Source organism: Piliocolobus tephrosceles, chromosome 1 (genome assembly GCF_002776525.5).
Source record: "Piliocolobus tephrosceles isolate RC106 chromosome 1, ASM277652v3, whole genome shotgun sequence".
NCBI classification, from domain to species: domain Eukaryota; kingdom Metazoa; phylum Chordata; class Mammalia; order Primates; family Cercopithecidae; genus Piliocolobus; species Piliocolobus tephrosceles.
In genome coordinates, this window is record NC_045434.1 from 1,881,195 (window position 1) to 1,908,528 (window position 27,334).

Genomic DNA, 27,334 nt, shown 5'->3' on the forward strand with positions numbered 1-27,334 from the left:
TCTATGAAAATTTGATTGTTTCATATCCTCACCAACACTTGGTAGTGTCAGTCTGTGTGTGTTAAAATATAGGTAACATAAAATTTGCCATTTTAACCCGGGAGGCAGAGGTTGCAGCGAGATCGCACCACTGCACTCCAGCCTGGGCGATGGAGTGAGACTCCATCTCAAAAAAAAAAAAATGAAATCAAATAAAAAATAAAATTCACCTCACCTGTTTCTTTTCACTTTGACATGGCTACTACAAAATTTAAAATCATGTATGTACCTCACATTATATTTCCAATGGATAGCATTGGTTTAGAGGAGGAAGAACCGGCCCTTTTAGGAAGATTTTGGCAGAAGGTGAGGTTTATGAAAACACCGTGGAAGTCACAGAGCTTAGGAACCAACCAACACAATCCACATTTACGTTTCGTTTTATAATTCTCAAAATGAATTTATACACATTATCTGACACGCTTTTCAACAGGGACAGGCAGATGTTACTCTCCTTATTTTAAAGATGATGGAAATGAGTCTCCTCCAAGTAAGTGACTCAGTTTAAGATGAGGTGGCTACAAAGTGAAATGCAGACTGTGAGTTCCAAATCCGGGTTCCTCCTATTAAGCAATGATTTGGTCAAATTAGTGCAAACGGAAGTGAGCACCTTATCTGGAGAAGACTGTGAGAGTTATAAGCAGGATGTAGAAGTAAAATCAGGGGCTAGGACATTATTTCTAAGGCCCCCTAAGCAACTTTATAATTGTAAAAATGCAGAAACCTCTACTGTTATCACTCACGTCACACCTAGAAAGCACACCTAAATACTTACACTGTTATTTTAACAATGCAGTTGTTTTATAAATATGAGAAGCCTACTGACAGGTGCTGGGCTACCTTTCCATTTACTCTGATTTACTTACACCTTAGATAAACATATCTGCAACCAGAAAAGGCAGCACTGTTTGCTACAAAACTTACCACGTCATGTTAGACTAAGTCAGGGCCTTAAATATACAGGCCCAGGAGGAAAAGTCTAACAACAGCAATGGTATTCGATTGTTGCTCTTGAGAGACACTCTCTTCTGTTAAGGAAGAGGAAATCACTGGACAGAATATTCATAAATATTTTCCACAATAAAGGAGGAGTAATTTAATTGTCCACTGAAAAGAAGACAAGCCAGGCATGTGGCTCATGTCTGCAATCCCAGCACTTTGGGAGGCCAAGGTGGGTGGATCACTTCAAGTCAGGAGTTCGAGACTAGCCTGGCCAACATGGTAGAACCTCATCTCTACTAAAAATACAAGAAACTAGCTGGGGCTGGGTGCGGTGGCTCACACCTGTAATCCCAGCACTCTGGGAGGCTGAAGCAGGCAGATCATGATGTTAGGAGTTTGAGACCAGCCTGACCAACACAGTGAAACCCTGTCTCTACTAAAAATACAAAAATTAGCTCGGCGTGGTGGCGGCGCCTGTAAGCCCAGCCACTCAGGAGGCTGAGGCAGGAGAACTGCTTGAACCTGGGAGGCGGAGGTTGAGATTGCAGTGATTTGCACCACTGCACTCCAGCCTCGGTGACAGAGTGAGACTCTGTCTAAAAAAAAACACAAACACAAACAAAAAAAACTAGCTGGGCATAGTGGTGCTCACTTGTAATCCCAGCTACTCAGGAGGCTAAGGCACTAGCATTGCTTGAACCTGGGAGGCAGAAGTTTCACCACTAAGCCAAGATTGTGCCACTGCACTCTAGCCTGGGTGACAGAGCGAGACTGTCTTTAAAAAAAAAAAAAAAAAAAAGACAAACACAGCAGACTCACACAAAAAGTGCTAAAGAAGGAAACTGAAATAAGCTCTCAACATTGACTATCTATGGAACAGGAAGGCCACAGGTTGAATTTGCAACTTGCTCACTTATTTAAGCAAGTAAAGATTTATAAATGATTTAAGATGATAGTTTGATTTTATATGTTTTTCCCTTAGAAGATAAAGCAACTAAATTGACATATTCTTTTATTTATTTATTTATATTTATTTTTTGAGATGGAGTCTCACTCTGTTGCTTAGGCTGGAGTGCAGTGGCGCGATCTCAAGTCACTGTAACCTCTGTCTCCTGGGTTCAAGTGATTCTCCCGCTTCAGTCTCCTGAGCAGCTGGGATTACAGCCGCGTACCCCTACACTCGCTGATTTTTCTATTTTTAGTGGAGACAGGATTTTGTCATGTTGGTCAGGCTTGTCTCAAACTCCTGACTTCAAGTGATCTGCCCGCCTGATCCTCCTAAAGTGCTGGGATTACAGGGGTGAGCCACCGTGCCCAGCAGACAGTCTTTTACAAACCCTGTTAGTAAACATCACATCATACACAAACTCATTCTTTCGGCAAACACTGACCATCTATGCTGCTAGCCACAGTGCCAAGCAGTTTACCTTGATCCAAGTTATCGTCTATTTCTTGGAATCTCACTCTTCGCTTAGATGGTTTGTGTTGCATTTGGGCAGGATGATCTCCTACAGTATCGTTCCTCTTCTTTAATATTGAGACCAGTCCTTCAGTAGGAACAACCTGTCAGAAATTATAAGAACCTATCATTGTTTTATTAAGGTGGGACATCTCTACATGTATCTATAAAAAGGCTAATTCAACAGATATTTGAATTTTTATTACAGGGGTATCCAATTCCTACAGAAAAAAGTATCAATCATCAAAATCTAACAGAATAAAACTTTCACTTCTCCGCAGATGACTGAGAAATACAAAAGTCTAAAACCCTGGTTTCCTTTGTTAGGCCCTGAACTGATTCCAGGGACAGGCAGTGTGAAGTGTTCAGTCAACTGGGAATCAGAGCACCTTGCTTTGCAGCCTGACTTCCCTGTTACTGGTAAAATGATCACTCACAGTCCCCTCTTTGCTTCGTCATTAGCACTGGGTTTTGCTTTATAATGGAAGCTTATAATCCTCCACTGCTTTTTTCATTCAACAGCAATTTTAAACAAATGAACATATGGAACTTAAAATATATTTGGATACCAAGCTTTTAACATCAAAGTGTTGTCCTCAGTTTTTCTGAGAAACTGTGCATTTACTAAATAATGCTCTACTGCTCAAAATAGTTTAAGGACTTCTAGAATTTCTCTCAGAGCCAATTTACTAGGGATTTTTTTTTTTGAGACGGAGTCTCGCTCTGTTGCCCAGCTGGAGTGCAGTGGCGCGATCTCAGCTCACTGCAAGCTCTGCCTCCTGGGTTCACGCCATTCTCCTGCCTCAGCCTCAGTCCCTCAGCTGGGACTACAGGCGCCCGCCAGCATGCCTGGCTAATTTTTTTTGTATTTTTAGTAGAGATAGGGCTTCACCAAGTTAGCCAGGATGGTCTTGATCTCCTGACCTTGTGATCCACCCACCTTGGCCTCCCAAAGTGCTGGGATTACAGGCATGAGCCACTGTGCCCGGCCTGGGACATAATTACTTTCTAGTATGCAGAGGTTGGCAAACTATGGCTCGTAGGCCAAAGGCCTGTGCTGCCTAATTTTGTGGATATAATTTAATTGGAACACAGCCAAGCCGATTCATTTAAATATCGTACATGGCTGCTTTTGGGTTACAATGGCACTGTGTGGTTCTGAGAGATCATAAAGCCTAAAATATTAATAATTTGGCCTTTCCTAGAAAAACTCTGCTGTCTAATATCTCTTCAGACACCCACTCCTACCCCTTTATATGTTGCCTTCTAGCTTTCACTTGGGTTGCCTCTCTCCTGCCTATGTTCCACCCCCTACTTAGAAATAAAACCAAAAACCCTCGCCATTTAGGAGCTAAAAGACTCCAAGGTGCAGGGAGAAGGAACAGGATCAGGTGGAAGAGCCAGGCTGGGAAGCAGGAGGCCTTACCAAGGGCCCCTGAACAGCAGGGCCAGTCACAGAAGTTAATTTGTTAGTTGCCTGATTGCTACAAGCTGTAGGTGATGACACAGGCAGGCGTCGTGGGCCTAACCCTGAAGATGTCAATGACTTGCTGGCATCAGGTAACTCTAAGCTGAGGACTGCCTGTAATGTCATTTATCTAATCAATAGCATAAAACACTAAGTATGACTTGCAGGTCCAGCCAGCAATCTTTGATAATGCGCTATGCATATATATTACAGATTCGATTAGTTCTTTTTATATCTTAGGGCTTTTAGGGCCAAATAGCTCAAGATGGTCTCTGACTATGCTTCCCTGAATGTGGGTCTATAGAAACCATTATCTCAAAAAAAAAAAAAAAAAAATCAATAAGCCAACAATATATTCTTTTTTTTTTTTTTTATAGGAAATACGTATTTCAGAAGTCTGTGTTCTGAGAAAACAAAAGTACTTTAGCAGCCTTGAAATGGTAAGTACAAATATGTAAAGAAAGCAACATCACCATTAAAGAACTCCTTCAAACAACAAAGAAAATAGGTTTTACAAGCACCTTGCTGAAACTGAGAGGGAAACAGTCTTAATAAGTTTGTAAAGCGCAAAAGATGGAAAATAAAAATTAATTTTCATGAATACATTACTACTAAGGATGTATCACTGATATCCTTTTAATTTTTAGTACATGTAAACAAAGGACAGGATCTTGAATCTGGCTGCTCTAAAATTTTTTCAAAAAATTTAAAAGGGGGGAGGAAGCTTATTGATTCCTTCACTATCTATTTTCTCCATAAAATACTGTCATACACTTAGCAATGGTGAATTCACCTGCCACGGCGATTCTCAAGGTGCCATTTTAACTACTTAGAAAAAACAATCCTATTAAGAATAGTTTTAAAGATGAGCCTCAGAGTTGTGTTACTGTTAATTGTATCTTTATGATATAAATTCTCCATCTATAAATTCAAGAAACAGATATAAGCCATAAATCAAAAGACAATGCAAATACGAACAAACATGTTGACAGAGGAAGAGAAGCTCCTGAAATCATCTGGAAAGGCACAGAATGTGCCAACTGAACCTAGAGCTGGTCCTCGTGTAGCGCTGTGAGGTCCCCACCTTAGCTCCTGCTCGGCCTCATCCAGGGTGGTGTTTGGCTCTGGAAGTCACACTGCTAAGGGATACAAGCCTTGTCAGGTGGCCCCACCTTATTTACTATGGGTGGCAATGAACTCTGGCAACTTTTTCCAAACTCTTTCCAAAGATGGGAGAAACAGAGTAAGAGAAATTACAATTGTGTGGGGTGGGCTAACATTTTGACACTCCGTCCCTCACAGTACCTTAATTCGTGCTAAAAATCGAACCACGCCTTTTTTTCTGCCACCAAAACCCTTTTGTTTCAGCAGGGCCTGCCCCAGAGTCTGAAGTGAAGGAGTCTGCTCTTTTCCATTATTTCCTTTCAGGCTTGCTCAGTGATCTTCTCTAGGTCTTTCTGTTGTGACTGTCTCCTGGTTCTACAGCCTACAGACGGAGAACAAGGGATGGTGGGCCAAGCTTAGGCGTAAGGGATGCAGGCCAAGGAGGGACTCTCAGGTGGGAGTGGCAGACAGCATCTGGCCTTTCTAATTTTGCAAGAGTTTTGGGTACATTCAGGCCTACCTGTAACAGAAGTTTTTCTTACCACACCAGGGCAGTCCAACTAAAATATCTTAAGAAACAAGTTTGGTGGGGTTTGCCTTAATTTCATGCTTGAAGGGCAATAAGACAAAACAAAGTCATGGTCTTGGTTCGGGGCCTCACTCAAAAGACTGGCAAGTGTTTCTAAAATAGATCGGGCTGCCGACTTAGGGCATAGAGCAATGTGTTCCCTCCAAACCATTATTTTGTTTTGTTTTTGTCTGTTTTTCTGAGAGAGGGTCGCACTGTGTTGCCCAGGCTGGAGTGCAGTGGCATGCTGACAGCTTGCTGTAGCCTCAACCTCCTAGGCTCAAGCAATCCTCCCACCTTAGCCTCCCGTAGGTGGGACTACAGTCACACGCAACCACGCCTGGCTAATTTTTTGGGCATTCTTTTGTGGAGACAGGGTTTTGCTATGTTGCCCAAGCTGGTCTCGGACTCCTGGCCTCAAGCAATCCAAAGTGCCTGCCTCCCAAAGTGCCAGGATTACAGGTATGCGCCACTGTACCCGGCCCCAAACTATTCTTAAAAATATTTCCATGTTTTTTTTTTTGTTTGTTTTTTGTTTTTTTAGACTATAGTGTCAGTATTAAAAGGTGAAGAATTTTTAAGTCTCAAAAAATAAAGCCTTAAAACTAAATTTAGTTTCCTACTTCAATTGCCAAATTGTTACCCAAACAAATATGCCAAGCCCTTCTATTGAGACCAAAAAGAATGTCTGAGCTATAATTAATGTAATTGCTACTGGTGGTGCTCTATGAATGCAGAATTAGAAAAAAATTCCATCTGGCCCAGGCTTCTGTATTTGCAAATAAATAGTTCTTCCCACACTTCCCCTCAGATATCAGTGACCATCTTAAATAGCATTTTCAGAATGAACTAGTTGTGAAAACAAAATTATTCTGCAACTCTTCTGGAATAGTAAATCCTAACGTGACAAGGAAAACATTCAGAGATACACTGCTGTTGGAAGTGCCTCCTCACTAAATTAAAGAAGAAAATAGATACCAAGTCACATTCTTTTAATGATACAGGTTTTACTCCATTCAGAAGCTCTAGGCCGGTCAGTTCTGAACAAGAACACACAGTTGGCTTCCAGCTGATTTGAAAATTAACATTAATAAATCATACTATTAGAGTATATCATAAATACCTTAAGTGCCAGCAATTTCACTATAGTGGCACATGTCAAATTTACCACTACTATTCCTAATGACAGAAACAAGTGATAGTCTCTGCCTGCTTCTTCAGTGTTGGGTTCCATAATAACAACTATAATTTAGTAAATGTGTACATTTTATGTAAAGACATTTACATAATACATCATATTTAATTTTCACCACTCTCTTTTAGAAGCCTTAGCCCCACTTTGCAGATGAAGAAGCCAAGCTTCAAGAGCCTGAGGAACTTGCTTAAGCTCGCAGTGCCCGTAGCTGGTACAGTTTGAAAACAAACTCGATATCAAACCTCTTGCCAGTTCCTTAATGTGAAAATATCTTATTTTCTATGACTATTAAAATGTTGCTTTATGCCATATGCTATACTATATAATTAAAATGAGATTAATAGAACTTTCAAATAAGACTCAAGCAAAAATTCTGATCTTACACATCACCTCATTTATGAGATACTTAAACTAATGGCCAAATTTGTCCATCTAGAGACATAAGGGAAGAGGAGATTAGATGAAAGATCTTTGTGTCATTTGATTTATCTGGAAGTAGACTGCCAGCGCGGCGGCTCAAGCCTGTAATCCCAGCACTTTGGGAGGCCGAGACGGGCGGATCACGAGGTCAGGAGATCGAGACCATCCTGGCTAACACGGTGAAACCCCGTCTCTACTAAAAAATACAAAAAACTAGCCGGGCGAGGTGGCGGGCGCCTGTAGTCCCAGCTACTCGGGAGGCTGAGGCAGGAGAATGGCGTAAACCCGGGAGGCGGAGCTTGCAGTGAGCTGAGATCCGGCCACTGCACTCCAGCCTGGGCGACAGAGCGAGACTCCATCTCAAAACAAACAAACAAACAGACAAACAAAAAAAAACATGTCACAGTTGGGCCAGGGAGTGCCAGCTGTAAGCAGCAGCCATTTTCCAGAAAGAACACGGGGTCACCTCAGACCCACAGCACTGCTTCTTAGAACACTGCAATATGGGCAGAAGGCAAACAAGGGAAAAAACGGACTATGATGGAGTAGTACATCAATGTCGAATCTTTAAAAGATTCACTTAAAAAGGAAAAAGGCTTTAAAAAATAACAGGAGTTTTATCACGTGTCTAAGTTTCTAGGTTAGGCATTACCTCATGTTTTTGTAATTTGTTTTGCTTAAAGGGACAATTTAATAAGTACAAAATAGAAAAAGAAAAGAGAATGTCAAGATAGATCCCATTTTTAAGTCCCAGAAAATTGTTTAAATAGCTGCCAGTTTAGTTACTTTAAGTCCCCTCACCTTGCTGAAATTCTTTAATAGTTCTTCCAGTATCCAAAACTATATTTTTGTTTTTATGTTAATTTATTATGTGTCTCTCCCTCTAGAAAGTAAGCTTTATGAGAGCAGGGACTTGATCTGTGTTCAGCGCTGTCTTCCTAGTTTCTGTAATAAAGCAGGTGCTCACTAAATATGCCAAAGAAGAAAAAATATACGGATAAGCAATTTACACATAGATAGCACCTAGGAAATACTTAAACATAATGTATCTTTTTCATTGAAAATAATCAAAACCAAATCTATTATTAAATGATATTTATTTTTATAAGTGAACTAAGAAAAAAAAAGCCTTACTGTGTATAGTGGCTGTTATTTACAACAGACTGTATTAGCTTTGCAGAGAATATAAAGACGTATGTAACAGAATCCCTATCTTTAAGGATTGCAGTTTGGTGTAGAAGACAGCGTGTGTGCGTCTTATGATAACAGAGGGGGATTACAGCTAGGCAGGACTTTGGGAAGAGCGATGTTCCAGCCTCGCCCTCATTTGAAGTTCTGAGCAATTGTTTGAAAGAAACAAACTTCTGGACTCCAGTGACCAGGGAATCATGGCATCAGCTAGCACTCACTGAGTACTGGCCATGAGCTAGGCACTGCTTGGTACTCTCCATGCTAAAAAGCCATGACCTAGGTGTTAAGGGCTGGGAAGAAAAGGTATGTGGAAAGAGGGCTGCTCGCCTCAGGGTGGAGCTGACATACACAGGGGGAAAAGAGCAAAGGTGACAACGTGCAGGGTGTAGCTGGGAGGTGGCGAGGGGGCCAGTCTGACTACAGCACAGTCTGAGACCCCAGGACAGAAGATGCTGTTGGAGAGGCAGGTGGGCCGGATGACAGAGTCCTGAATGTGGAGTAGTACAGCCTTTATCCTGCAGCTGAAGAGAGCTGTGGGAAAGGAATGACGGTGTAGAAAGGGTTTCTGAGCAGGAGTTTAAACTCAGTCTGGGTGTTCGATCAAGAACCCTCAGCTGAGGTTGGTTTAATCTCAGGAGTTTTAAAAAGCTGAATGCTTCTGGAAAAGGCGTGGAAATCTTCTTCCTATCACTACAGCTAAGTCATTTCATTGACTTCTAATACCTGACTGGCTCCTTGGGTACCAGTTTGAGACCCCAAGTTTATAGAGGGCTAACGTTAAGAGTCATTTGGAGGGGAGAAGATGAAACAAGGAACAGGGAAACTTATGAAGTAACTACTGCAAAAATCCAGGAAGAGGCCATACAAATATAAATTAAAAGAGTGACTAAAATGGAAAAGAAAAAGGGCTTTGTGCAAGAGACATGGCAATCAAGAGAAGCATTAATTAATTAGAAAATGTAGAGGTCATGATAAAAACAAAGGCAAGGACGAGACCATTTGGCAAACAGGTAATTCCTGGGTTTTCCTTTGGGGGCTCTTTAGATAGATATCTACATAATTCTGGGCCAACCATTGTCTCTAAAACCTCTCACATTATTGGAAGACTGCATTTCTTCTATCGTAAGGAGGCCGGACTTCCCCTGCTCCTCTCAAAAGAGCCATTCTGGGCAGAACAACCATGACTGCTGTTTCTAAGACCCTCATTTGTTCTGGATCCATAGAACAGCCACCAGTGTGATTTCATGAACAACTACTGCTTAGTGCTAGCCTCCCATCTTCACTTGGCAAGAGAATCCCACAGCAGCTTGTCATAAAGAAACTTCCCTGATCCCCGTGATCTAACCAAGAAGTAACTACCTCCCTTAATAGGCAACGGGAAAGAAAACTCACAGCTTCAATTAGACAGCTTCTCTGAAGGCAAACCCAGGAGCCATCTGGGTTGTCATTTTTCTTCCCACTAGACAGTGTGACCTTATGTTCTCCCCTGTGTTTTGCTTCGTGTGATACAAGCAGGTCTGAAAACATTTCAGTGAATGCTGCTATTCTAGACAGAGGAAAAGGAACACGACTTGCTCTCTCCCAGGGTAAAAGCTTTCTAAAGACCCAAGCAGTAACACAGGGCCTGTTCCTCAGATTTTAAAAATAATGAAATTATTTCTAAAAACAAAAATCACTGGAATCTGAAACACTTAATATAGTTTTCTGAACATATGACATCTCTGCAAGCAGATTATAAATGTAGATGTTAATGAAGAAAAAGGAATGGTTAATCTCCATACAGCATATCATATTGCTAAAATCTGCTCACAAGGGGACCTCTGAATTACATACTATGATTATTTTCAATGTTCAAAAATAGGTTAACTTTCATTATGTTCAAAAACAGGTTTCATTATGTTCAAAAATAGGTTAACTTTAATTTCAACCTCACTTGTTCAGAAAACAGCTACCTCATCTCTACACGTCTAACAGTCTACAGAGGCTGAGTGCGCCCGGTGGGTCATCCTGCCACTTTGAGTTCGTAAAGTGCGCCTGGTGGGTCATCCCACCACTTTGAGTTCATATGGCACGTTTCATTCAAGTTTTGATGCTAGGAGCTCCCTCTGAGTCTCAGGCTACATGAGGAACAGCTGAAGAGTGTGAAGAGACGATAACGCCACTCTTCCAGGTTCCAGAACCAAAGCAAACACATGATTTATTTGCAGGATCAGGCTCCGGAGTAGAGGGGCTTGGGTTCTGACGTTAAAACTACCACGTTGGTGTATCATGGGTATTACAATGCAATTTCATCCCTTGCCAAAAACTGTGGGATATTCAAATGCAGCAAAAAGAGAACACACTTGGTGCCAGATGACTGTTAGGTTGCAGGCTTCATCTGCATAAAATTCCTTACCTGTATTTTTAGTCACTGCATCTGTAATGCGGCCCTCACAGAGAAGTCACTCAATAAAAATTACTGAATGAGAGAATAAACGAGTAAATTTTTCCAATGTGTTGTCTGACACTGCACATGTGATACTTTTTTTTCTTAAAAATCTATGAAAGGAGGATAAAATTCTTGATGCTTTTTAAAAACAGTATACAGTATAAACTATACTTTTGATGACAATGTGTCATGCTATTTTTTACGTAAGAAAGAATAGCGATACTTCAGGTATTAAGCTATCACTTTACGTAGCAAATTACTGGGTTTGAAAAAGCTTTCCAAACCTAGACAAGTTCCCTTTATACATGTCACCATATAAAGAGTAGAGACATTTTAGTTCTCTACGACATTTTGTGCAAATTATTTCATTTGATGTGATGAATCCAATTGTTCAAAGCAACACAGCAAAACAAGAGCTTGCACTGGGCTGGCAGTGATGATCAAAACCAAGGTCCACTGGAGCCAAGACCGGGCAACGCAGAAGTGGCAAGAAAATGAAAGCAGACAGACAAGAGAAAAGGGGAAAGCTGGCAAAGAAAGAACAAACCAGCCTGTTCTACCACAAACACAACGGCAGAAAGAGGGGAGTAAGAGAACCTGAGGGGGAGCAATCACAGGGAGATCTGGGAAAGCGAACAGAGGACCACCCGCACAGCAGCGTGGAGCGGCGCAGGGGACAGGCTCACTGCCTCGGGGTTCCTAAGTGCATGAAAAATGCCGTTCATAATTACTTGGTTATTAAGAGATCAAGTTCTATATCCTCTAATCACAAAAGGAAGGAAGCATAAAAAAAATTAAAAACAATCCAGTAAAATCAGCCAAGTGTGACAGCGGAGAGCCCCCAAAAGGCCAAGAACATCATCTGATTTTTCATTGTATCCTCAGCACCAAACACAGGGAAGACTCTTAATAAAATTTTACTGAAAGCACAAACAGAAAAAGTGTTTGAAGGCCAGGCATGGTAGCTGACGCCTGTAATCCCAGCACTTTGGGAGGCCGAGGCAGGTGGATTACTGGAGGCCAGGAGTTGAAGATCAGCCTGGCCAACATGGTGAAACCCCATCTCTACTAAAAATACAAAAATTAGCGGGGCATGGTGGTGCACGCCTGTAGTCCCAGCTATTCGACACACTGAGGCACGAGAATTGCTTGAACCCGGGAGATGGAGGTTGCAGTGAGCTGAGATCATGCTGCTGCACTCCAGCCTGGGCGACAGAGTGAGACTTTGTATCAAAAAAAAAAAAAAAAAAAAAAGTTTGAATTAAAATGTTGTATGTTCAAATCTAAAATTAAAAGAAAATTTTAAAATAAAAATCCTAAGTTTACACTTATAAGCAAACCCACAATTGCCTGGATATTTTACTTAGTCCAAAACCTCATTCTTAAGGTATTAGAAAATATTAAGCATTTGTGATTTTTAGCATTGAAACTTTAAAAACTCCTTTCCTGACAGAATTAGGCAGACTTTGTTAAACTATGCTTCTCAGAATAGAGAGGGTAGTAAGTATTCAGAGAGCAAATGTTTAACAATCTGCTTAGCGTTGTCATAGGAAAGTAAATTAGTTTTGTAAGTCATGCATATGTAGCTTTTGGGGTTCTTAAAATAGCTTAACTTAATAGATCAATATAACCTTAGGAAAGGAGACCATTATGTATTAACTTAATAGAAAACACAACGTTAAACACATATAATTTCCACTGCTAGCTGTTACCCAGTAGAAGTGACATTGTGTTTTGAGTCTGAGGAGGGAATATTCCATTTAGTTGTAATACACAACATTAATTTAACAATCTGCCACCTTAAAATATTTCTTCCCCAATATAAACAATTCTTTTATTTCTTAGAAATAGGATGACTCAGTTGAGAACAATTTTAAACTTAGTGATGTGGGGAAAAATAATTGGGGAAAAGGATGTTGATCAATTGTAGGCTTTGGAAATACATGTCAATAGATTGAAACATACAGGAGAAATGCTACAGACCTTTGATACATCCCTGACAAGACCCTTGTGCATCTTCAACACAGCTGAGTAGGAAGGAGGCTGAAGATAAAGGTTACCAAAACTCAAAGAAGTGCTCTGGAGGAGATACCTGGCAAACTAGACGACAGAAATTTATCCAGCCGAACAGCTTTCAGGCAGAAGCAAAAACTGAAATTCCAAAAGTTCCTATTATCCCCTCACATACGAGTTACTGGGGAAAGACAGTTTTAAAAAGGCCATATGATTATCAGTGTGTAACTAGTCAAACATTGAAACGGAGGAAAACGTTTTATAAAGTGGGCAAGACAACAGGAGCACTCTGCTCCTTCTTCACAATTTACACCTAAAAAGGTAAAATCAGACCACAGGGGTTCTCCCTGTACGGTCGACTTGATTATTGGCATGAAAAAAGGCAGATAACGGTAACTTTTTTGGCATTACAGCTAAGATTTGAATACGGGTATAAGCTTTGTGTTGTTAACTTCCTGTACCAGAGATTTAGTTAAAATATACAGGAGAATGAATACCAGATTAAGTGCTTTACCATTAGCCCTAATTTTTTAAAAAACTATTTTTAACATTGTGGAAAAATATATATCACATGAAACTGCCCTTAACTCTTGGTAAATATACAATTCAGTAGCATTCATTACAATCAAAACGTGCACCATCACCACCATCTATTGCCAACATTTTTCATCGCCCCAAATGGAAACTCTGTGCCCATTAAGCAATATTAAATAACTTTGTTAAGCAAAAAGTAAGAAAAAAACAAACAATAGTCTGTAGAGAATTAACCACAAATGACAACCAAGCTGTCTGGTTAAAATAAGAGAATGAACAGTAAGCCAAGTGCTTTACTATTCTATCTAATTTTGGCAAGAAAAAAATTAAAAAGAAAAGCCATTGTTTATAGAGAATTGACTATAAATGGCAATAAAGGAAGCTAGTAATGTAACAGTTATAATTACCTTAGAAAGCTTTTCACAGTCTTCTATTTTCACATATATTTTATTGTCTACTTTGGCTTTGTTACTTTTTCATTTTCCCCCTTAATTTTTTTTTTTCAATGATAATGCTGATTCAGAATACGATGAGTAGAAATGGGACTTAAAAGTGAACTTGGGGGGGAAAATGGTGAAGAAAAGGAAAGGCAGCTCGTATCTACCATCCAGGTTGCCTTGGTGAGAGTGCTGTAGTTTGGATATGGCTTTTATCTTTTCTTTTTCCAAACTTTTTTTCGTATTATCAAACAATGAAAAATGGTCATTTTTCCTTAATCTTTTTTTTCAACTTAATATAAGGTTAAAAATTAATCTAGTATCTCTTACATTTTAAAATGTTCCATCCATTCTTTAGACCGTTTTAAAAGATTTTAAAAATATATTAACAAGAGGAGGAAACAGTAAGTACATATCATACTTTATCTGCTAGATGTATGAGAAGAAAAATGAGACCTCCTTATTAGAATGTGACTATTCTTGTCTTGATTCCAATCTCTGGAGCTGCCACGTATCAGTCAGGACTATAAAAACTGGATATATACAATAAGGCTCACTCTAGCTGAAGGCATGCAATAGAACATCTCGTAGTATGAACATTATAATGATTACAAGTCATTTTATTCAATATACACAAATGTAAAAACTACTACTAATTAAAAGCTTACGTTAACCAGAATTTTCCCTCATGTTTGAGACAAGAGAAAACTTACAAAAACAAGGCAATATTTAATACATATATATGTTTTTTAAATGCCATTTTACTTTTAACTGTACTTCATCTCTGATTTACCTCTGCAATCTCTATCCTTTTGGCAAGATCATCAAGAGAAAGACAGCTCTCATCAGAAGGCAGATTCTCCTGGAGACTATAGGATGCTTCTTCAGGAGAGAGATCTTGAAGGAGATCAGAGTCGTCGTCTTGGTTATCTTCATAGGAAAGGGAATCTTCAGTATCTTTTAAACATCCTTCTAAAAGGCTGTTCAAATAGTCTTCTGTTTCTCTGCTGAGTTGCTCTTCTTTCTCTCCCTTTTCCTCTGGGGCCATACACACCTCTGGAAGCAGTATGCCTAGGTCAGGTATTTGATTATTTCCACAGAGCACATTCTCAGAGCCGTCTGAGTCAGCCTGCGCCTGTGGTGATTTTCCATCACTGTCCGTAAGATCAGGCTGCTGCAGCTCATTTAATTCATTGTTCGCAAGTTGGTCTGTGGGCAACGCCTCAGAAGCATCCCGAAGTGGCAAACGGAGTTCTCTTCTCTGAGCCTGTGAATATTTACCCTCAGAAATCAATGCAGGAGGTACACGGTCACAGCCTGGTAAAATCAGTGTCTCTGTCGCTGACTGGCTGGAAGGAAACACCGCAGGGTCTTCAGCAATGCCCTCTATTCTGGCCACATCCTGGCAGGCCTCTGTCTGAGCCAGCTGCAAGCGACTGTCATCCTCACAAGCATCCTCAGAAGAGTCTGGCCCAGACGGGCTCCCTGCTGTCTCGGAGGACTGGGTGTGGAGCAGTAACGTGGCTTCCGTGCGGCAGAGCAGCTCCTCCCTGTGGTCCTTTCCTGAAGTTACCGAAAGGTTTGGGGCCTCCGCCTGCCGGTCCATCTGATGACAGCGGGGACTGCTCCCCAGAGGCCCCCCTGTACGGTGGCTGTCTTTATTTGGCTCTGTGCCGAGACAAGTTTTACTCTCTAAAAATGAAGAAAAATAAATTGTTAAAAATTTAAAACAACACTTTGTATGAGAAAGAAAAGAAGGGATTTATGAATATGTGTAATACAACAATATTCTAACCCTTTCAAATGGAAATTCTATCTGTTGTATTATAGTGTCTTTAGGTAGAGGAAATACCTAAAATATTTAGTAAATAATCCCTATACATAACAGGGATTATTCAAAAGCATGTGAATATGACTAAATCATTTAGTCCTCATTATAATCAAAAAAGTCATTTTCAAAGGTTTAAAAGATATTCTGAACTTTTACATTAAAATTACATAAAAATTTTACATAAAAATTACAAAAAAGATATTAGCCTTTTACATTAAAATGAAGTTAGAAAAATTATTTTCAGCACATTTACGACATGATGTATTGGGCCGGGCGCTGTGGTTCACGCCTGTAATCTCAGCACTTTGGGAGGCTGAGGTGGGCGGATCACCTGAGGTCGGGAGTTCGAAACCAGCCTGACCAACATGGAGAAACCCATCTCTACTAGAAATACAAAATTAGCTGGGCGTGGTGGCACATGCCTGTAATCCCAGCTACTCAGGAGGCTGAGGCAGGAAAATTGCTTGAACCCGAGAGGCGGACGTTGCGGTGAGCCGAGATCGCACCATTGCACTCCAGCCTGGGCAACAAGAGCAAAACTCTGTCTTAAAAAACAACCAAACAAAGAAAAGTAGTATTGGTCTGGTTTACTCAGATTAAAGGAACAAAACTCGGTTCTGTTAAAATTTACAATTTGACCATAATACCACTAATAAACGTGTTTGCAAATTACTTGCAACTTTTTTTTTTTTTTGAGGCGGAGTCTCGCTCTGTCCCCCAGGCTGGAGTGAGTGGTGCCATCTCTGCTCACTGCAAGTTCCGCCTCTCGGGTTCCCGCCATTCTCCTGCCTCCATCTCCTGAGTAGCTGGGGCCACAGGCGCCGCCACCACGCCAGGCTAATTTTTGGTATTTTTAGTAGAGTCGGGGTTTCATCGTGTTGGCCGGGATGGTCTCGATCTCCTGACCTCGTGATCCACCCGCCTCGGCCTCCCAAAGTGCTGGGATGACAGGCGTGAGCCACCGCGCCCGGCCTACTTGCAACTTCTTAAAGGGAGGCAGCAAAGGGTAGCAATAAAAAGGATACGTTTTTGCAACAAGTAGAAATGTGTTTGAATTTTGACATCTCTTTCAATTTCTACTTTAAGTAAAACCAACTTATTTTTCTTTCACTTTAAAATGAAACAGTTAAAAACCTCCGTGTGAATAATGAAGGAGAAGTGCATGCATCCATGTTCATCACAGAGAAGCTTGCTCATTCTAGCTTTATTGGTACACTTAGCATTTGTAATTATTTTAGAAGTTTTAACCTTTTTATGCTAATATGCTGTTTAACTTAAATAATGAGCCAAAGGTGAAAAGAGAAAACATGATGATAATTTTATTCCATTTGTTTTTTTTATTTACTGACACTTTTTCTTTTTTTTTTTCTTTCCTTTTCACCCTGGACTCCAAAAACATATTGATACTTTACTACTATAATTACCAACTGACAATTGAGGCCCACACCATATCCAGCAAAAGGCATTCCTGAAACGTCGGCTTCAGATTTCAGAGCATCTGGTGCTGAGGCTGCCACCTCAGCTCTGGGCTGCTGAGAGGTAGCTATTCAGTAGAGTTCATAGCACCTCCCCTGACACCCTGACTCAAATGATCAGATGTGGATCAGGAGAAGGAAGAAGTGGTCACCTTTGGGAGAATACAGCCTTCCTTCTCTCTCCCCACCCCAAAGAATCACTCTAAGTTTGTGAGGCTGCAAGAAAACACAGGCACATTTCACTTTCCTTTGGTCGTCTGCTTTGCCACTGGGCTTGCTGGTCTGCCCCTCCCTCTGTTAAAATGGGGAAAGGTTAGAGCAGTGGGGGCCACAGCCAAGGGGAAAGGGGGCCAAGCCACTCCTCCATGAATTCCAGGTACCCAAAGGTTCAGAAGATGTCCCTCGAAACACGTCCACAGGATTCAGAGACTAAATAAGATTGGGGACCACAGTCCCACAGGCACTGTGCAAGCACAGGGCAGAGAGAACCCCCACATCAGAGGAATGGGGTGTGTGGCTTCCAGCTGAGGGTCAGGTACCTAAAGGCTGCAAATATCTAGGGGAGCAGCTTGGGGGTAACCTCCTCCGTAGCTGCTCCTGCTGGAGCCACCACACAACCTGGGTTCAGTCATAAGCACCAATCCAGCGAACTCCAACTAGGAGCAGACTGTGTTCCCAGCCCTGGCAACTGGAGGGCGGAGAAGAGCTTTGCGTACAATGAGATTTAAGTGTGAAAATCAAGTTCAGGAGTGAATAGGGCTAAGCTCTAAATAATCAAAAGGAGAGTATTTAATAGCTTATTAGTAAGTGACTGAAAAGGTACAGAATCAGTCTGAGGGACCATATTCTATGAGTAGGAGGTGGGGTGGTGGACGACAGCCATGCCACGAAGTACAGCCGCTTAAAGTACCGTATCTAATGAACTGAGATATCACTTAAGTGATAAGTAATAAAGACAATCTATGGGTACAATGTATTATTTACAAAATAGCCTGAAAACGGTTGCTTCATCCCATTATTTAGAAATACTACAGAAAATATGGGGAAAAAAACTCCATCATAATTTTGGAAAAGCCAAGATTTCCAAACTACATTCGGAGAGTCACCCACATTGTCGACATTTCTCTTTAAAACATTGTTTGGTGAAACTTGGGCAACATTTCTTTCCCGAGAATTTAGTCCATACTCCCTCATAGGGTTATTCCTGGGATATCTGGATTGATAAGCCATACAATGCACTTAGCAGAAGCAGACTGCATTCAATTAGAAATGGGAAGACCTGGCCGGGCGCGGTGGCTCACGCCTATAATTAATCCCAGCACTTTGGGAGGCCGAGGTAGGTGGATCACGAGGTCAGGAGACCGAGACCATCCTGGCTAACACGGTGAAATCCCGTCTCTACTAAAAATACAAAAAACTAGCCGGGCGAGGTGGCGGGCGCCTGTAGTCCCAGCTACTCGGGAGGCTGAGGCAGGAGAATGGCGTAAACCCGGGAGGCGGAGCTTGCGGTGAACCGAGATTGCGCCACTGCACTCCAGCCTGGGCGACAGAGCAAGACTCCGTCTCAAAAAAAAAAAAAAAGGAAAGAAATGGGAAGACCCAGGTTCTAGCTGTGAATCAAAGCGCCAAGCAAGTGAGTAAACTTGGTACCTCAGTTTCCCCATCTGTACCACATGAATCAAAGCCGAGGCCAAGTTGAAGGAGGTGCTGGGCAGCAACCATGCTAAGTAAGTCTCAAACTCAAACGCACAGTCTGTAATAGCACTTTTCCCAATGTGCTCAACACGGAGACACGGCACACCCACACTGGGCAGCTTTGTGATATTTTTCCTCCTTTAAGATTGTTATGAAGCTCATTTTACAGTGATTTCTGATATAAAAATGACTGGAAAAGGAAAGACAGGAAGAACAGAGTCTAGTAGGACTGACCCAAGGTAACATCCCGAGCTTGTCTCAGAAGTGAAAAGGAGATAAAGTAAGATTTGAAAGAATAAAAATATACTTTGCAAAGAGTAAAAGGCTGGCTGGGCATGGTGGCTCATGCCTGTAATTCCAGGACTTTGTGGGACTGAGGTGAGAGGACTGCTTGAGCTCAGGACTTCCAGACCAGCCTGAGCAACACAGTGAGACCTCCATATTCAAAAAATGTTTAAAAATTAACTGGACGCCGTGGTGTGTGCCTATAACCTCAGCTACTGGGGAGGCTGAGGTGGGAGGATTACTTGAGCCCAGGAGGTCGCTGCAGTGAGCCGTGATGGTGCCACTGCACTCCAGCCTGAGCAACAGTGTGAGACCCTGTCTCAAAAAAAAAGGGGGGGGGGGGGGGAAAAGGCTAATTATGATAACATCATCATCATCATCATCATCATATCACTTCAGGGCAACTCATCCAAAACACCTGACACTTCCTCTTCAATATCAGGGCTCTCAGGCCCAGGAACATAAAGCCTGGAAATACACATTAATAGTAAAATTAGATGTCAAGGGGAAAAAACCCTAAAATATATTTATTTATTTTTATTTTCTAAAGCTTTTATAATGAGCAACATGCCAAACATTTAGAAGAAAGCCTCTTAAAATCTTCTGATATAAGGGCACAAGGTGGAAGGAAATCATCATCAATGCTTTAGAAATACACACACAAACTAAAGTATATCACATGTTAGTAAACAGAAAAGGGGAGAAATTAAATTGCTATGAATTATCAAGATACAGAGTTTTAAATATCTAAATTGACAGAACAAATTTCTGGTAAAGTGCATACAATAACTGTTGGTTTTTAAACAGAAAACAATGTATGAATGTACCAATGCCAATTCTATTTCAGAGCATTTTGTACCATCTTTGCTTATTCTGTTAGATATATATATATAACCACCTACTGAAAACATAAGAATTTTATGTTTTTATAAGAACTTAGATATTATGGTATCTACTACCAGATGTCTAAAATGTGGAGCTAAACAATATAAAAACTCTTGTTTTGCTATTTTTCTAGGAGAGGTATATGTACAAAAATGTAAGTGCAAAAAAAAAAAAAAAAAAACAAAAAAAGAAAAGCTCCTTCACAGCAAATCAGAGGTAACACCTGTAAAACACCAGCGGAGGCAGGTATCTCTCACGCTGCCCCCCAGCTTCAGTTAAAACATACCTGACTCTTTGGTGGCAGCTCCTCTGTCCTTTGGATCTTCAGATACTAATAACTGCGTAGAGCATTTCCTTTCCTGGGACTTCTCCACAGCTGCTATCTAAAAAGTTTAAAATGAGAAAACCCAACTTTTGAGAAAACTGTTGTGTTAAACTAGGAAGCTGAAAATAACTTGGGAAAGGTTTCTTTATTTTCCAAAATAGTCCATACAACAGACATATGACACAAACATTTTTCCTAGAAATATTTTCAAAAGAAACAATTTCTTACCTTATGTTTAGATAAAAGAGGACTGTAGAAAAAAAGAAAGAAAAAAGAATTAAAAAAAAAAATTACAGCGGCAATACGCTTCCAAACAAATGTCACTGAAATGGCTATAAAAAAATACAGCTTCTCTGGATTCTAATATTAGCACAGAACATTTCCACGGCTGAAACATTACCACTGGCTCACATAGTTCAAAGTGCAGCTATATCATGTGTTAATCTCCTTAGATGGCCAATTACTACTGGAAACCCCCAAAGAAGCTACCAACGCTGCACTCCAAAAGAAAAAAAAAAAGAATGCTAAACTTTTGCTAATAAATAAAGACGGTTTCACATACACATATTTTAAAAATTTCAGTTTATGACATTTTAGTCTAAAATAGATCATGGTTGAAGATAATTTTGTTGGAATTCTCCATGGAAACAGATAAAAAGTATAAATATTAAATGTTAGGGAACACCCAAGATAACAGAATGTATATATCCATTAAAGGCACACACAAAAAATGCTCATTGCCACTTTATTCATAATATTCACAAAACAAGAAACATCCCAAAGGTCTACTAATGATAGAATGAATAAACTGCTGCATAGTCATCCAAGAAATCTGTACTGCAATAAAACAGAGCAAACCACTGTTACATGCAACAACATGGAACAAGACATACTGATGGGTGCAAGAATCTAGACATAAAAATCTATATTCTGCATGATCCCATTTATATACAATTACAGGACAGGCAAATATATTGTTATAGAGTCCAGACAGTGGTTACTATTGGGGGTGGGTACGAAGTTGGCAGGTGCATGAGGGAGCCTTCTGAGGGGCTGGAATGCTTCGTATCTTGTACCTTGCTCAGACTGCTAGTCACATAGACATATATGTTTATGCAAAAACTCATCAAACTTGTACACTTTATGTATAACTTGAAAATATTTTTAAATATTAAAAAATTTAAGAGTAATGATATGGGGGGAATTATCTAAATTTTGAAGCATAAAGACACCATGCTGATGTCACGTTCAATAAATATTTGTAAGTGAGTTCTTTACCTGCTGCATGAACTACGCGACAATTACCTGGCACTGCCTCACTATTAACAGAGCTTTAGTTAACGCTCATTGATTCTGAGAGAAAAGGAGAAAAAGTTATCCATAGAATGGAAAGTCTTTTAGCCTTTTTATGGAGAATTCATGTTCTAAATTCCAGAAATTTGCACTAGTTTAAACACTACTGTGTCCCTTTGTCCTCAGAAATCTGGATCTCCGAATAAGGATTTTTTTTAAAAAAGTAAGTGCCTTATTTATTATTATTATTTAGTTTAAAAAATCCAGCTCCTTGATACAATTCAAGCAACTGAAAATTACCTAGTAAATGCAGTTTTTCTTTTGCAAGATTTTGGTTAGATACTATATTCTATTAGCTTTCCAGCATCAGACTACTCTTAAAAATGTCATGTTTTTATTGCAACACACAAACATTAGCAAGTAGAATCAAAAGGCCTAATACACAGTTCTGTCCATCTGAACTGCTCATCTCTTAACCAAAAAGAGATCAAAATCAGAAGTTATATTTTAAAATATCTAATCAGAAGAATCTTTTGAACCTACATAAAGTTGACCTTTTATTGAGTTCAGTGTAAGAAACTCAGTAAAAACTGAGAAAGAAACCTCAGAAATGAAAGATTCTCCCCGGGGCCTGAAAGCCTGGGGGGATGAATAACTCCTCTCTTCTCAGGCCCAAGGCCAAGGCCACTTGTGTGACAAGTGCGCGTCAGCGAGATAACAGAAGCAGGGAGAGAGCTGGTCGGAAGATTGAGAGGCCATCCAGGTACCACGTAGCAGTTACATCAGACAGGGACACCTCCTGTTCACAGGAGACCATAAAACCCTGGCCCCGTCCTCATGTGGGGCTGATGCCATTTTAGGCCTCAGCCCGTCTGCACCCGGGCGCTCATTAAAACAGCGCATTGCTCCACACCGCCTTGTGCTGTTTGTTGGTGTAGTCTCGGGATTCGAACCAATACTAGAGCCTTGCACCTGGTGCTGAAACCCAGGCCCTTGCTCACAACCTCTGTACCTTATTCCTAAAACTGTCCACTCTCCTTCAATATGTTGATGATACGCTCCTGTGTAGCCTCTCTCAAAAAGGCTGCAACGTCCATACTCTCTCTCTTACATTTCCTGGCTCGGTGGGGGTATTGGGTCTCCCCTAAGAAAGCACAAATATGCACCCCCTCAGTCACCTCCCTAGGCCTAGCTCTTACCCTGCAAACCCGAGGGCTCACAACCGACCGCATACCCCTCCTCCAGTCCCTCCCACCTCTGCAAACTAAGCAAGAAATTCTCTCTTTTCTAGGACTAGTGGGATATTTTAGGCTCTGGGTTCCCTCCTTCGCTCTACTTGCCAAACCGTTACATTAAGCTGCTAAGTTGCATTAGGCATCAAACAATGCCTATCCTCCAAAGCCCTCTCCATGAGCCTTTAAACCCTGCACAGCCTATTACCCAACCCTTCCCTCTACTCCAGAAGACTCTCACCTCAGCCCCCATCCTCACTCTCTCAGACTCACCAAACCTTTCTCCCTCTATCTCAACAAACGGCGTGGAGTTGTACTACGTGTTCCAACCCAGTCTAAGGGACTCGCCCTCCAGACTGTTGCCGACCTCTCTAAACAGCTCGAAACCACAGTTCTCAGATGGCTTGCCTGTCTCCAAGCACTGGTGGCAGCTGCTGTCCTCACCCTTCAAAGTCTAAAACTATCCCTTCATGCCAACCTAACAGTTTATTCAACCCACAACATCAAAGATGTGCTAGCTCACCGCAGTGTACTAAGTCTCATGTCTGCCCCACGGCTCCTCCGACTGTACGCTCTATTCATAGAAACCCCCAAATCATCGGGCTAACCAGCTCCCGTCTAAATCCGGCCACACTCTTACCTGAAGCCACTACCTCCCAAGACTCTGCACACTTCTGTGTGGATACTGTTCAAACCTTTCTTACACCTTTTCCAAACCTCACAGATCAACCCCTTCCAGATGCCTCCTTTACTTGGTTTGCAGATGGCAGCTCCTTTCTACACCAAGGACGCCGACACGCTGGCTATGCTATAGTGTCACCCGCCCACACTAGTGAAGCCGATCCACTCCCCGAGGCACCACCTCCCAAAAGGCTGAACTCAGCACCCTCACTCGAGCTCTCACTCTAGCAGCCGGACAACACATTAACATCTATTCAGATTCTCGTGATGTGTTCCACATAGCGCACTCACACTGGTCCATCTGGAAACAACGGGGTTTCCTAACTGCAAACAACACCCCTGTCATACACGGCTCTCCCATCAGCAAGCTCCTTCAGGCTGCCAGGTTCCCGCAGAAAGCTGCCATCATTCACTGCAGGGGCCCCCAAACCCCAGATGATCCTGTATCAGCTGGAAATGCGCTAACAGATCCGGTGGCCAAACAAGGAGTCCCACAACCGTGCAAGGCCAGTTCCTGTGCCTGTCTTTGTTCTTTCCTCTTACTCCTCAGAAGAAAAGGAGTCCTTCCAGGCCCGGAACCTCCAACAGCAAGGACCGTGGTACATCAAGGAAGGGCGCTTCACTCTTCCTCACGCTCAAACAATGCCTGTCCTCCAAAGCCTCCACAACTCTTTCCATATCAGCTACAGATCTCTCTTGCAACCTCTCCACCCTATTCTCACTTGTCCTCACCTTTCCAGCCGTGTTCGAGACATCACCCAGTCCTGCTCTATCTGCCACCCAGTGTCACCCCAGGGCTCCCTCTGGCCGCCGCCTTTTTCTAACCACCAAGCCCAGGGTGAGGTACCTGGGCAAGATTGGCAGGTAGACTTCACTCACATGCCGCCTGATAAACGGCTCCGCTACCTTCTAGTCTTTGTCTGTACTTTCTCTGGGTGGGTAGAAGCATTCCCAACAACTTCGGAAGGTGCAAATGTCGTCATACAAACTCTCATCATGCATATAATTCCCCGTTTTGGACTCCCAATATCCATCCAGTCCGATAATGGGCCTGCCTTCATCAGCCAAATTACCCGAGGCGTCTCTACATCCTTAGGAATAAAATGGGTTCTCCACACACCCTACAGGCCTCAATCTTCAGGCAAAGTTGAAAGGGTCAACTCTGTCCTTAAAGCCCAACTCACCAAGCTGGCTCCAGAAACCCGCCAGTCGTGGACGAGAAGTCTCCCTTTCGCCCTCATGAGACTTCGTGCAACACCAAAAGCACCCACTTTTTATAGTCCCTTTGGAATCATGTATGGATGAGCTTTTGTCTCAGGGCCTCCACCCTTACCAGACTCTGAGCCACTCGGGAATTACCTCCTCTCCTTAATCCAGACACAGACTTTCATTCGTGAAGCAGCGAACGAGGCCACGCCTCTCCCTGCCGACCCCTCCTTGTCCTCTCAACATAACTGCCTTGCAGGCACAGACGTGTTTATCAGCCAACCCGACCCTCACAAAAAGCTGCAACCGAAGTGGACAGGCCCCTACACTGTGATACTCAGCACGCCAACTTTGGGCAGTGAGAGTCCGAGGACTCCCCGACTAGGTCCATCGTACCAGGGTCAAATTCACCCCCAACGCTACTTCTTCCTCCAAAACATTAACAGATAACTGGTTGAGTGGTTGTCCAGGCCAATTTCTCCTACCAAGCTGAAATTAACCAAAACATTTTCTTTTTCTTAAAACCAAAACACAAGGAAGACTAAACACCTGCTTCCAGATATGGCCTATATCTACCCAACCGGATGCTGTGCCTCACTTCCAACCAGAAGTCTTCATTCAGGAATATCCCTCCCCATGATCCTTACACCGTCAGCAGCCGCCCTGCGGTCCACAACAGCCCTTCAGAGCTGCTGTGAGTGCTATCAGTCTTTCCACCACGGAGGAAAGATGCGACAATCCTTCACTCAGCATACTCATGTCAACAGTCCTTCACTCACCATCCTCATACAGAAAGATCCTGTTGGGGAACTTCAGTCGAGGAACGTGTTGAATCAGGAAAGAGTTATTATAAAGTAAAAAATCTAGGAGTATCTGGCAGTTGTAATGGCGCTACATGTCCAAAAGGGAAGCACTGGCGTCGTTTCACCAAAATTGGACAATGGGGAATAAACACTCATGTGCTCGAGGACATAAAGAGAGAACAGACTGTAGCCAAAGTAAAAGCCTCAAAACCAACAACTACCCCTGAAAATCACCCGTGGTACTTCCATCCCTCTATATAAAAACTACGAGCAGACGTATCCCTTCTCAAGCCAGAAAAAACCTGTCTGTACATCTAGAAAAGCACATCTGGCTCACCACGAATGTGCCCAATCGCTGGGTGTGCGGGGGAGCTCATACGAGTGAACAGTGGCTGTGGCACGGCACAGACATCCCCCTTAATTACTAGCATTTCAAAACCCCAGCCTCACTTTCACTCCTCAGGAACGCCGGCAGTCCTGGACACCTACCAACCCAGTAAGAGGAACGGTGAGGGTCGGGCGCGGTGGCTCACGCCTGTAATCCCAGAACTCTGGGAGGCCGAGATGGGCGGATCACGAGGTCAGGCGATCAAGACCATCCTGGCTAACACGGTGAAACCCCATCCCTACTAAAAAATACAAAAAATTAGCCGGGCGAGGTGGCGGGCGCCTGTAGTCCCAGCTACTCGGGAGGCTGAGGCAGGAGAACGGCGTGAACCCGGGAGGCGGAGCTTGCAGTGAGCCGAGATCGCGCCACTGCACTACAGCCTGGGCCACAGAGCAAGACTACGTCTCAAAAAAAAAAAAAAAAAAGAGGGACAGGGAGAACATCCCACAAGTGGACTGATAAAACCCACTGCCCCGCAGGCGAAACCCCTGTCACCAAACCCTAACAGTCAACACCTCCACAGCTGAGTGGTGGCCAACGTTACCCCTCGGAGCCTGGTCTCCTTCTAACTTAAGCTACCTCAATTGTGTCTTGTCAACAAAGGCCTGGAACTGTATAAATACCACTAACCCTTCGGCCGCACACGCCCGCCTAAGTGCACTATGCGACAATCCCATGAACACCGGCCTACAATGGACTGCCCCTGATGGATTCTTTGGGTATGTGGAACCCAGGCTTCCTCATGGCTACCTTATCACTGGCAAGGTACTTGCTTCTTAGGCACAATTAAACCTGGTTTCATTTTACTTCCAAAGCAGGCGGGCAACACCCTCAGAGTCCCTGTGTATGATAAGCAGAGAAAAACAGGCCTTAAAGGGAGGAGGAAGCCAAAGACGGCAAGAGGACGAGTGGCCTCCGCAACGGAGCATCGAATATTACAGTCCTGCCACCTGGGCAGAGGGTGGTTCACAGGGTCATTCCATATACACGCTAAATAGAATAATCAGGCCACAGGCTGCTCTAGAGACCATCACCAACCAAAGCGCCTCAGCCCTGGAAACGTTCGCGCAACAACAAAACCAAATGCGCGCGGTAATTTATCAACACAGGCTGGCACTAGACACTTCCTAGCAGAAGACGGTGGGGTCTGTGGTGAGTTTAAATATCTCCAATTGCTGTCTTAACAGACGATCACGGAAAAGCGGTTCTAGAAATTGCCTCAAACACCGGAAAAGTAGCCCAAGGACCAGTCCAAACCTGGAAGGGATGGGACCCGGCAAACCTTCTAGGGGGTGGTTCTCTAATTTAGGAGGATGTAAAACGCTGGTAGGGACGGGCATCTTCACCACTGGGGTCCTCCTGTTTCTCCCATGTTATCCCACTGATAATGAAAGCCATTAAAACTCTTGTTGAAACCACAGTAAACCGCCAGACGAT

General features: G+C 42.4%; 1 protein-coding gene and 1 pseudogene across 10 annotated transcripts in view; one reads left to right on the forward strand and one right to left on the reverse strand.

The window, feature by feature from the left end:
• Window positions 1-219: 219 nt before the first annotated feature.
• Window positions 220-27,334, reverse strand: part of CNST (consortin, connexin sorting protein) — a 107,139-nt gene continuing 80,024 nt past the window's right edge. For 5 of the 10 annotated variants that reach the window (XM_023216132.3, XM_023216134.3, XM_023216135.3 and 2 more), the window contains 5 exons: window positions 20,523-20,544; window positions 20,256-20,352; window positions 14,592-15,490; window positions 2,409-2,544; window positions 221-602 (listed from right to left, as the gene is read on the reverse strand). In XM_023216132.3, coding sequence (XP_023071900.2) covers window positions 544-602; window positions 2,409-2,544; window positions 14,592-15,490; window positions 20,256-20,352; window positions 20,523-20,544 — 1,213 coding nt within the window. In that variant the 3' untranslated portion in view covers window positions 221-543. Of the gene's footprint in view, window positions 603-2,408; window positions 2,545-14,386; window positions 15,491-20,255; window positions 20,353-20,522; window positions 20,545-27,334 lie in introns of those variants that run through there. The other 5 variants (XM_023216140.3, XM_023216139.3, XM_023216141.3 and 2 more) reach the window with 3 other exon arrangements.
• LOC113225003 lies at window positions 25,268-25,770 on the forward strand (annotated as a pseudogene).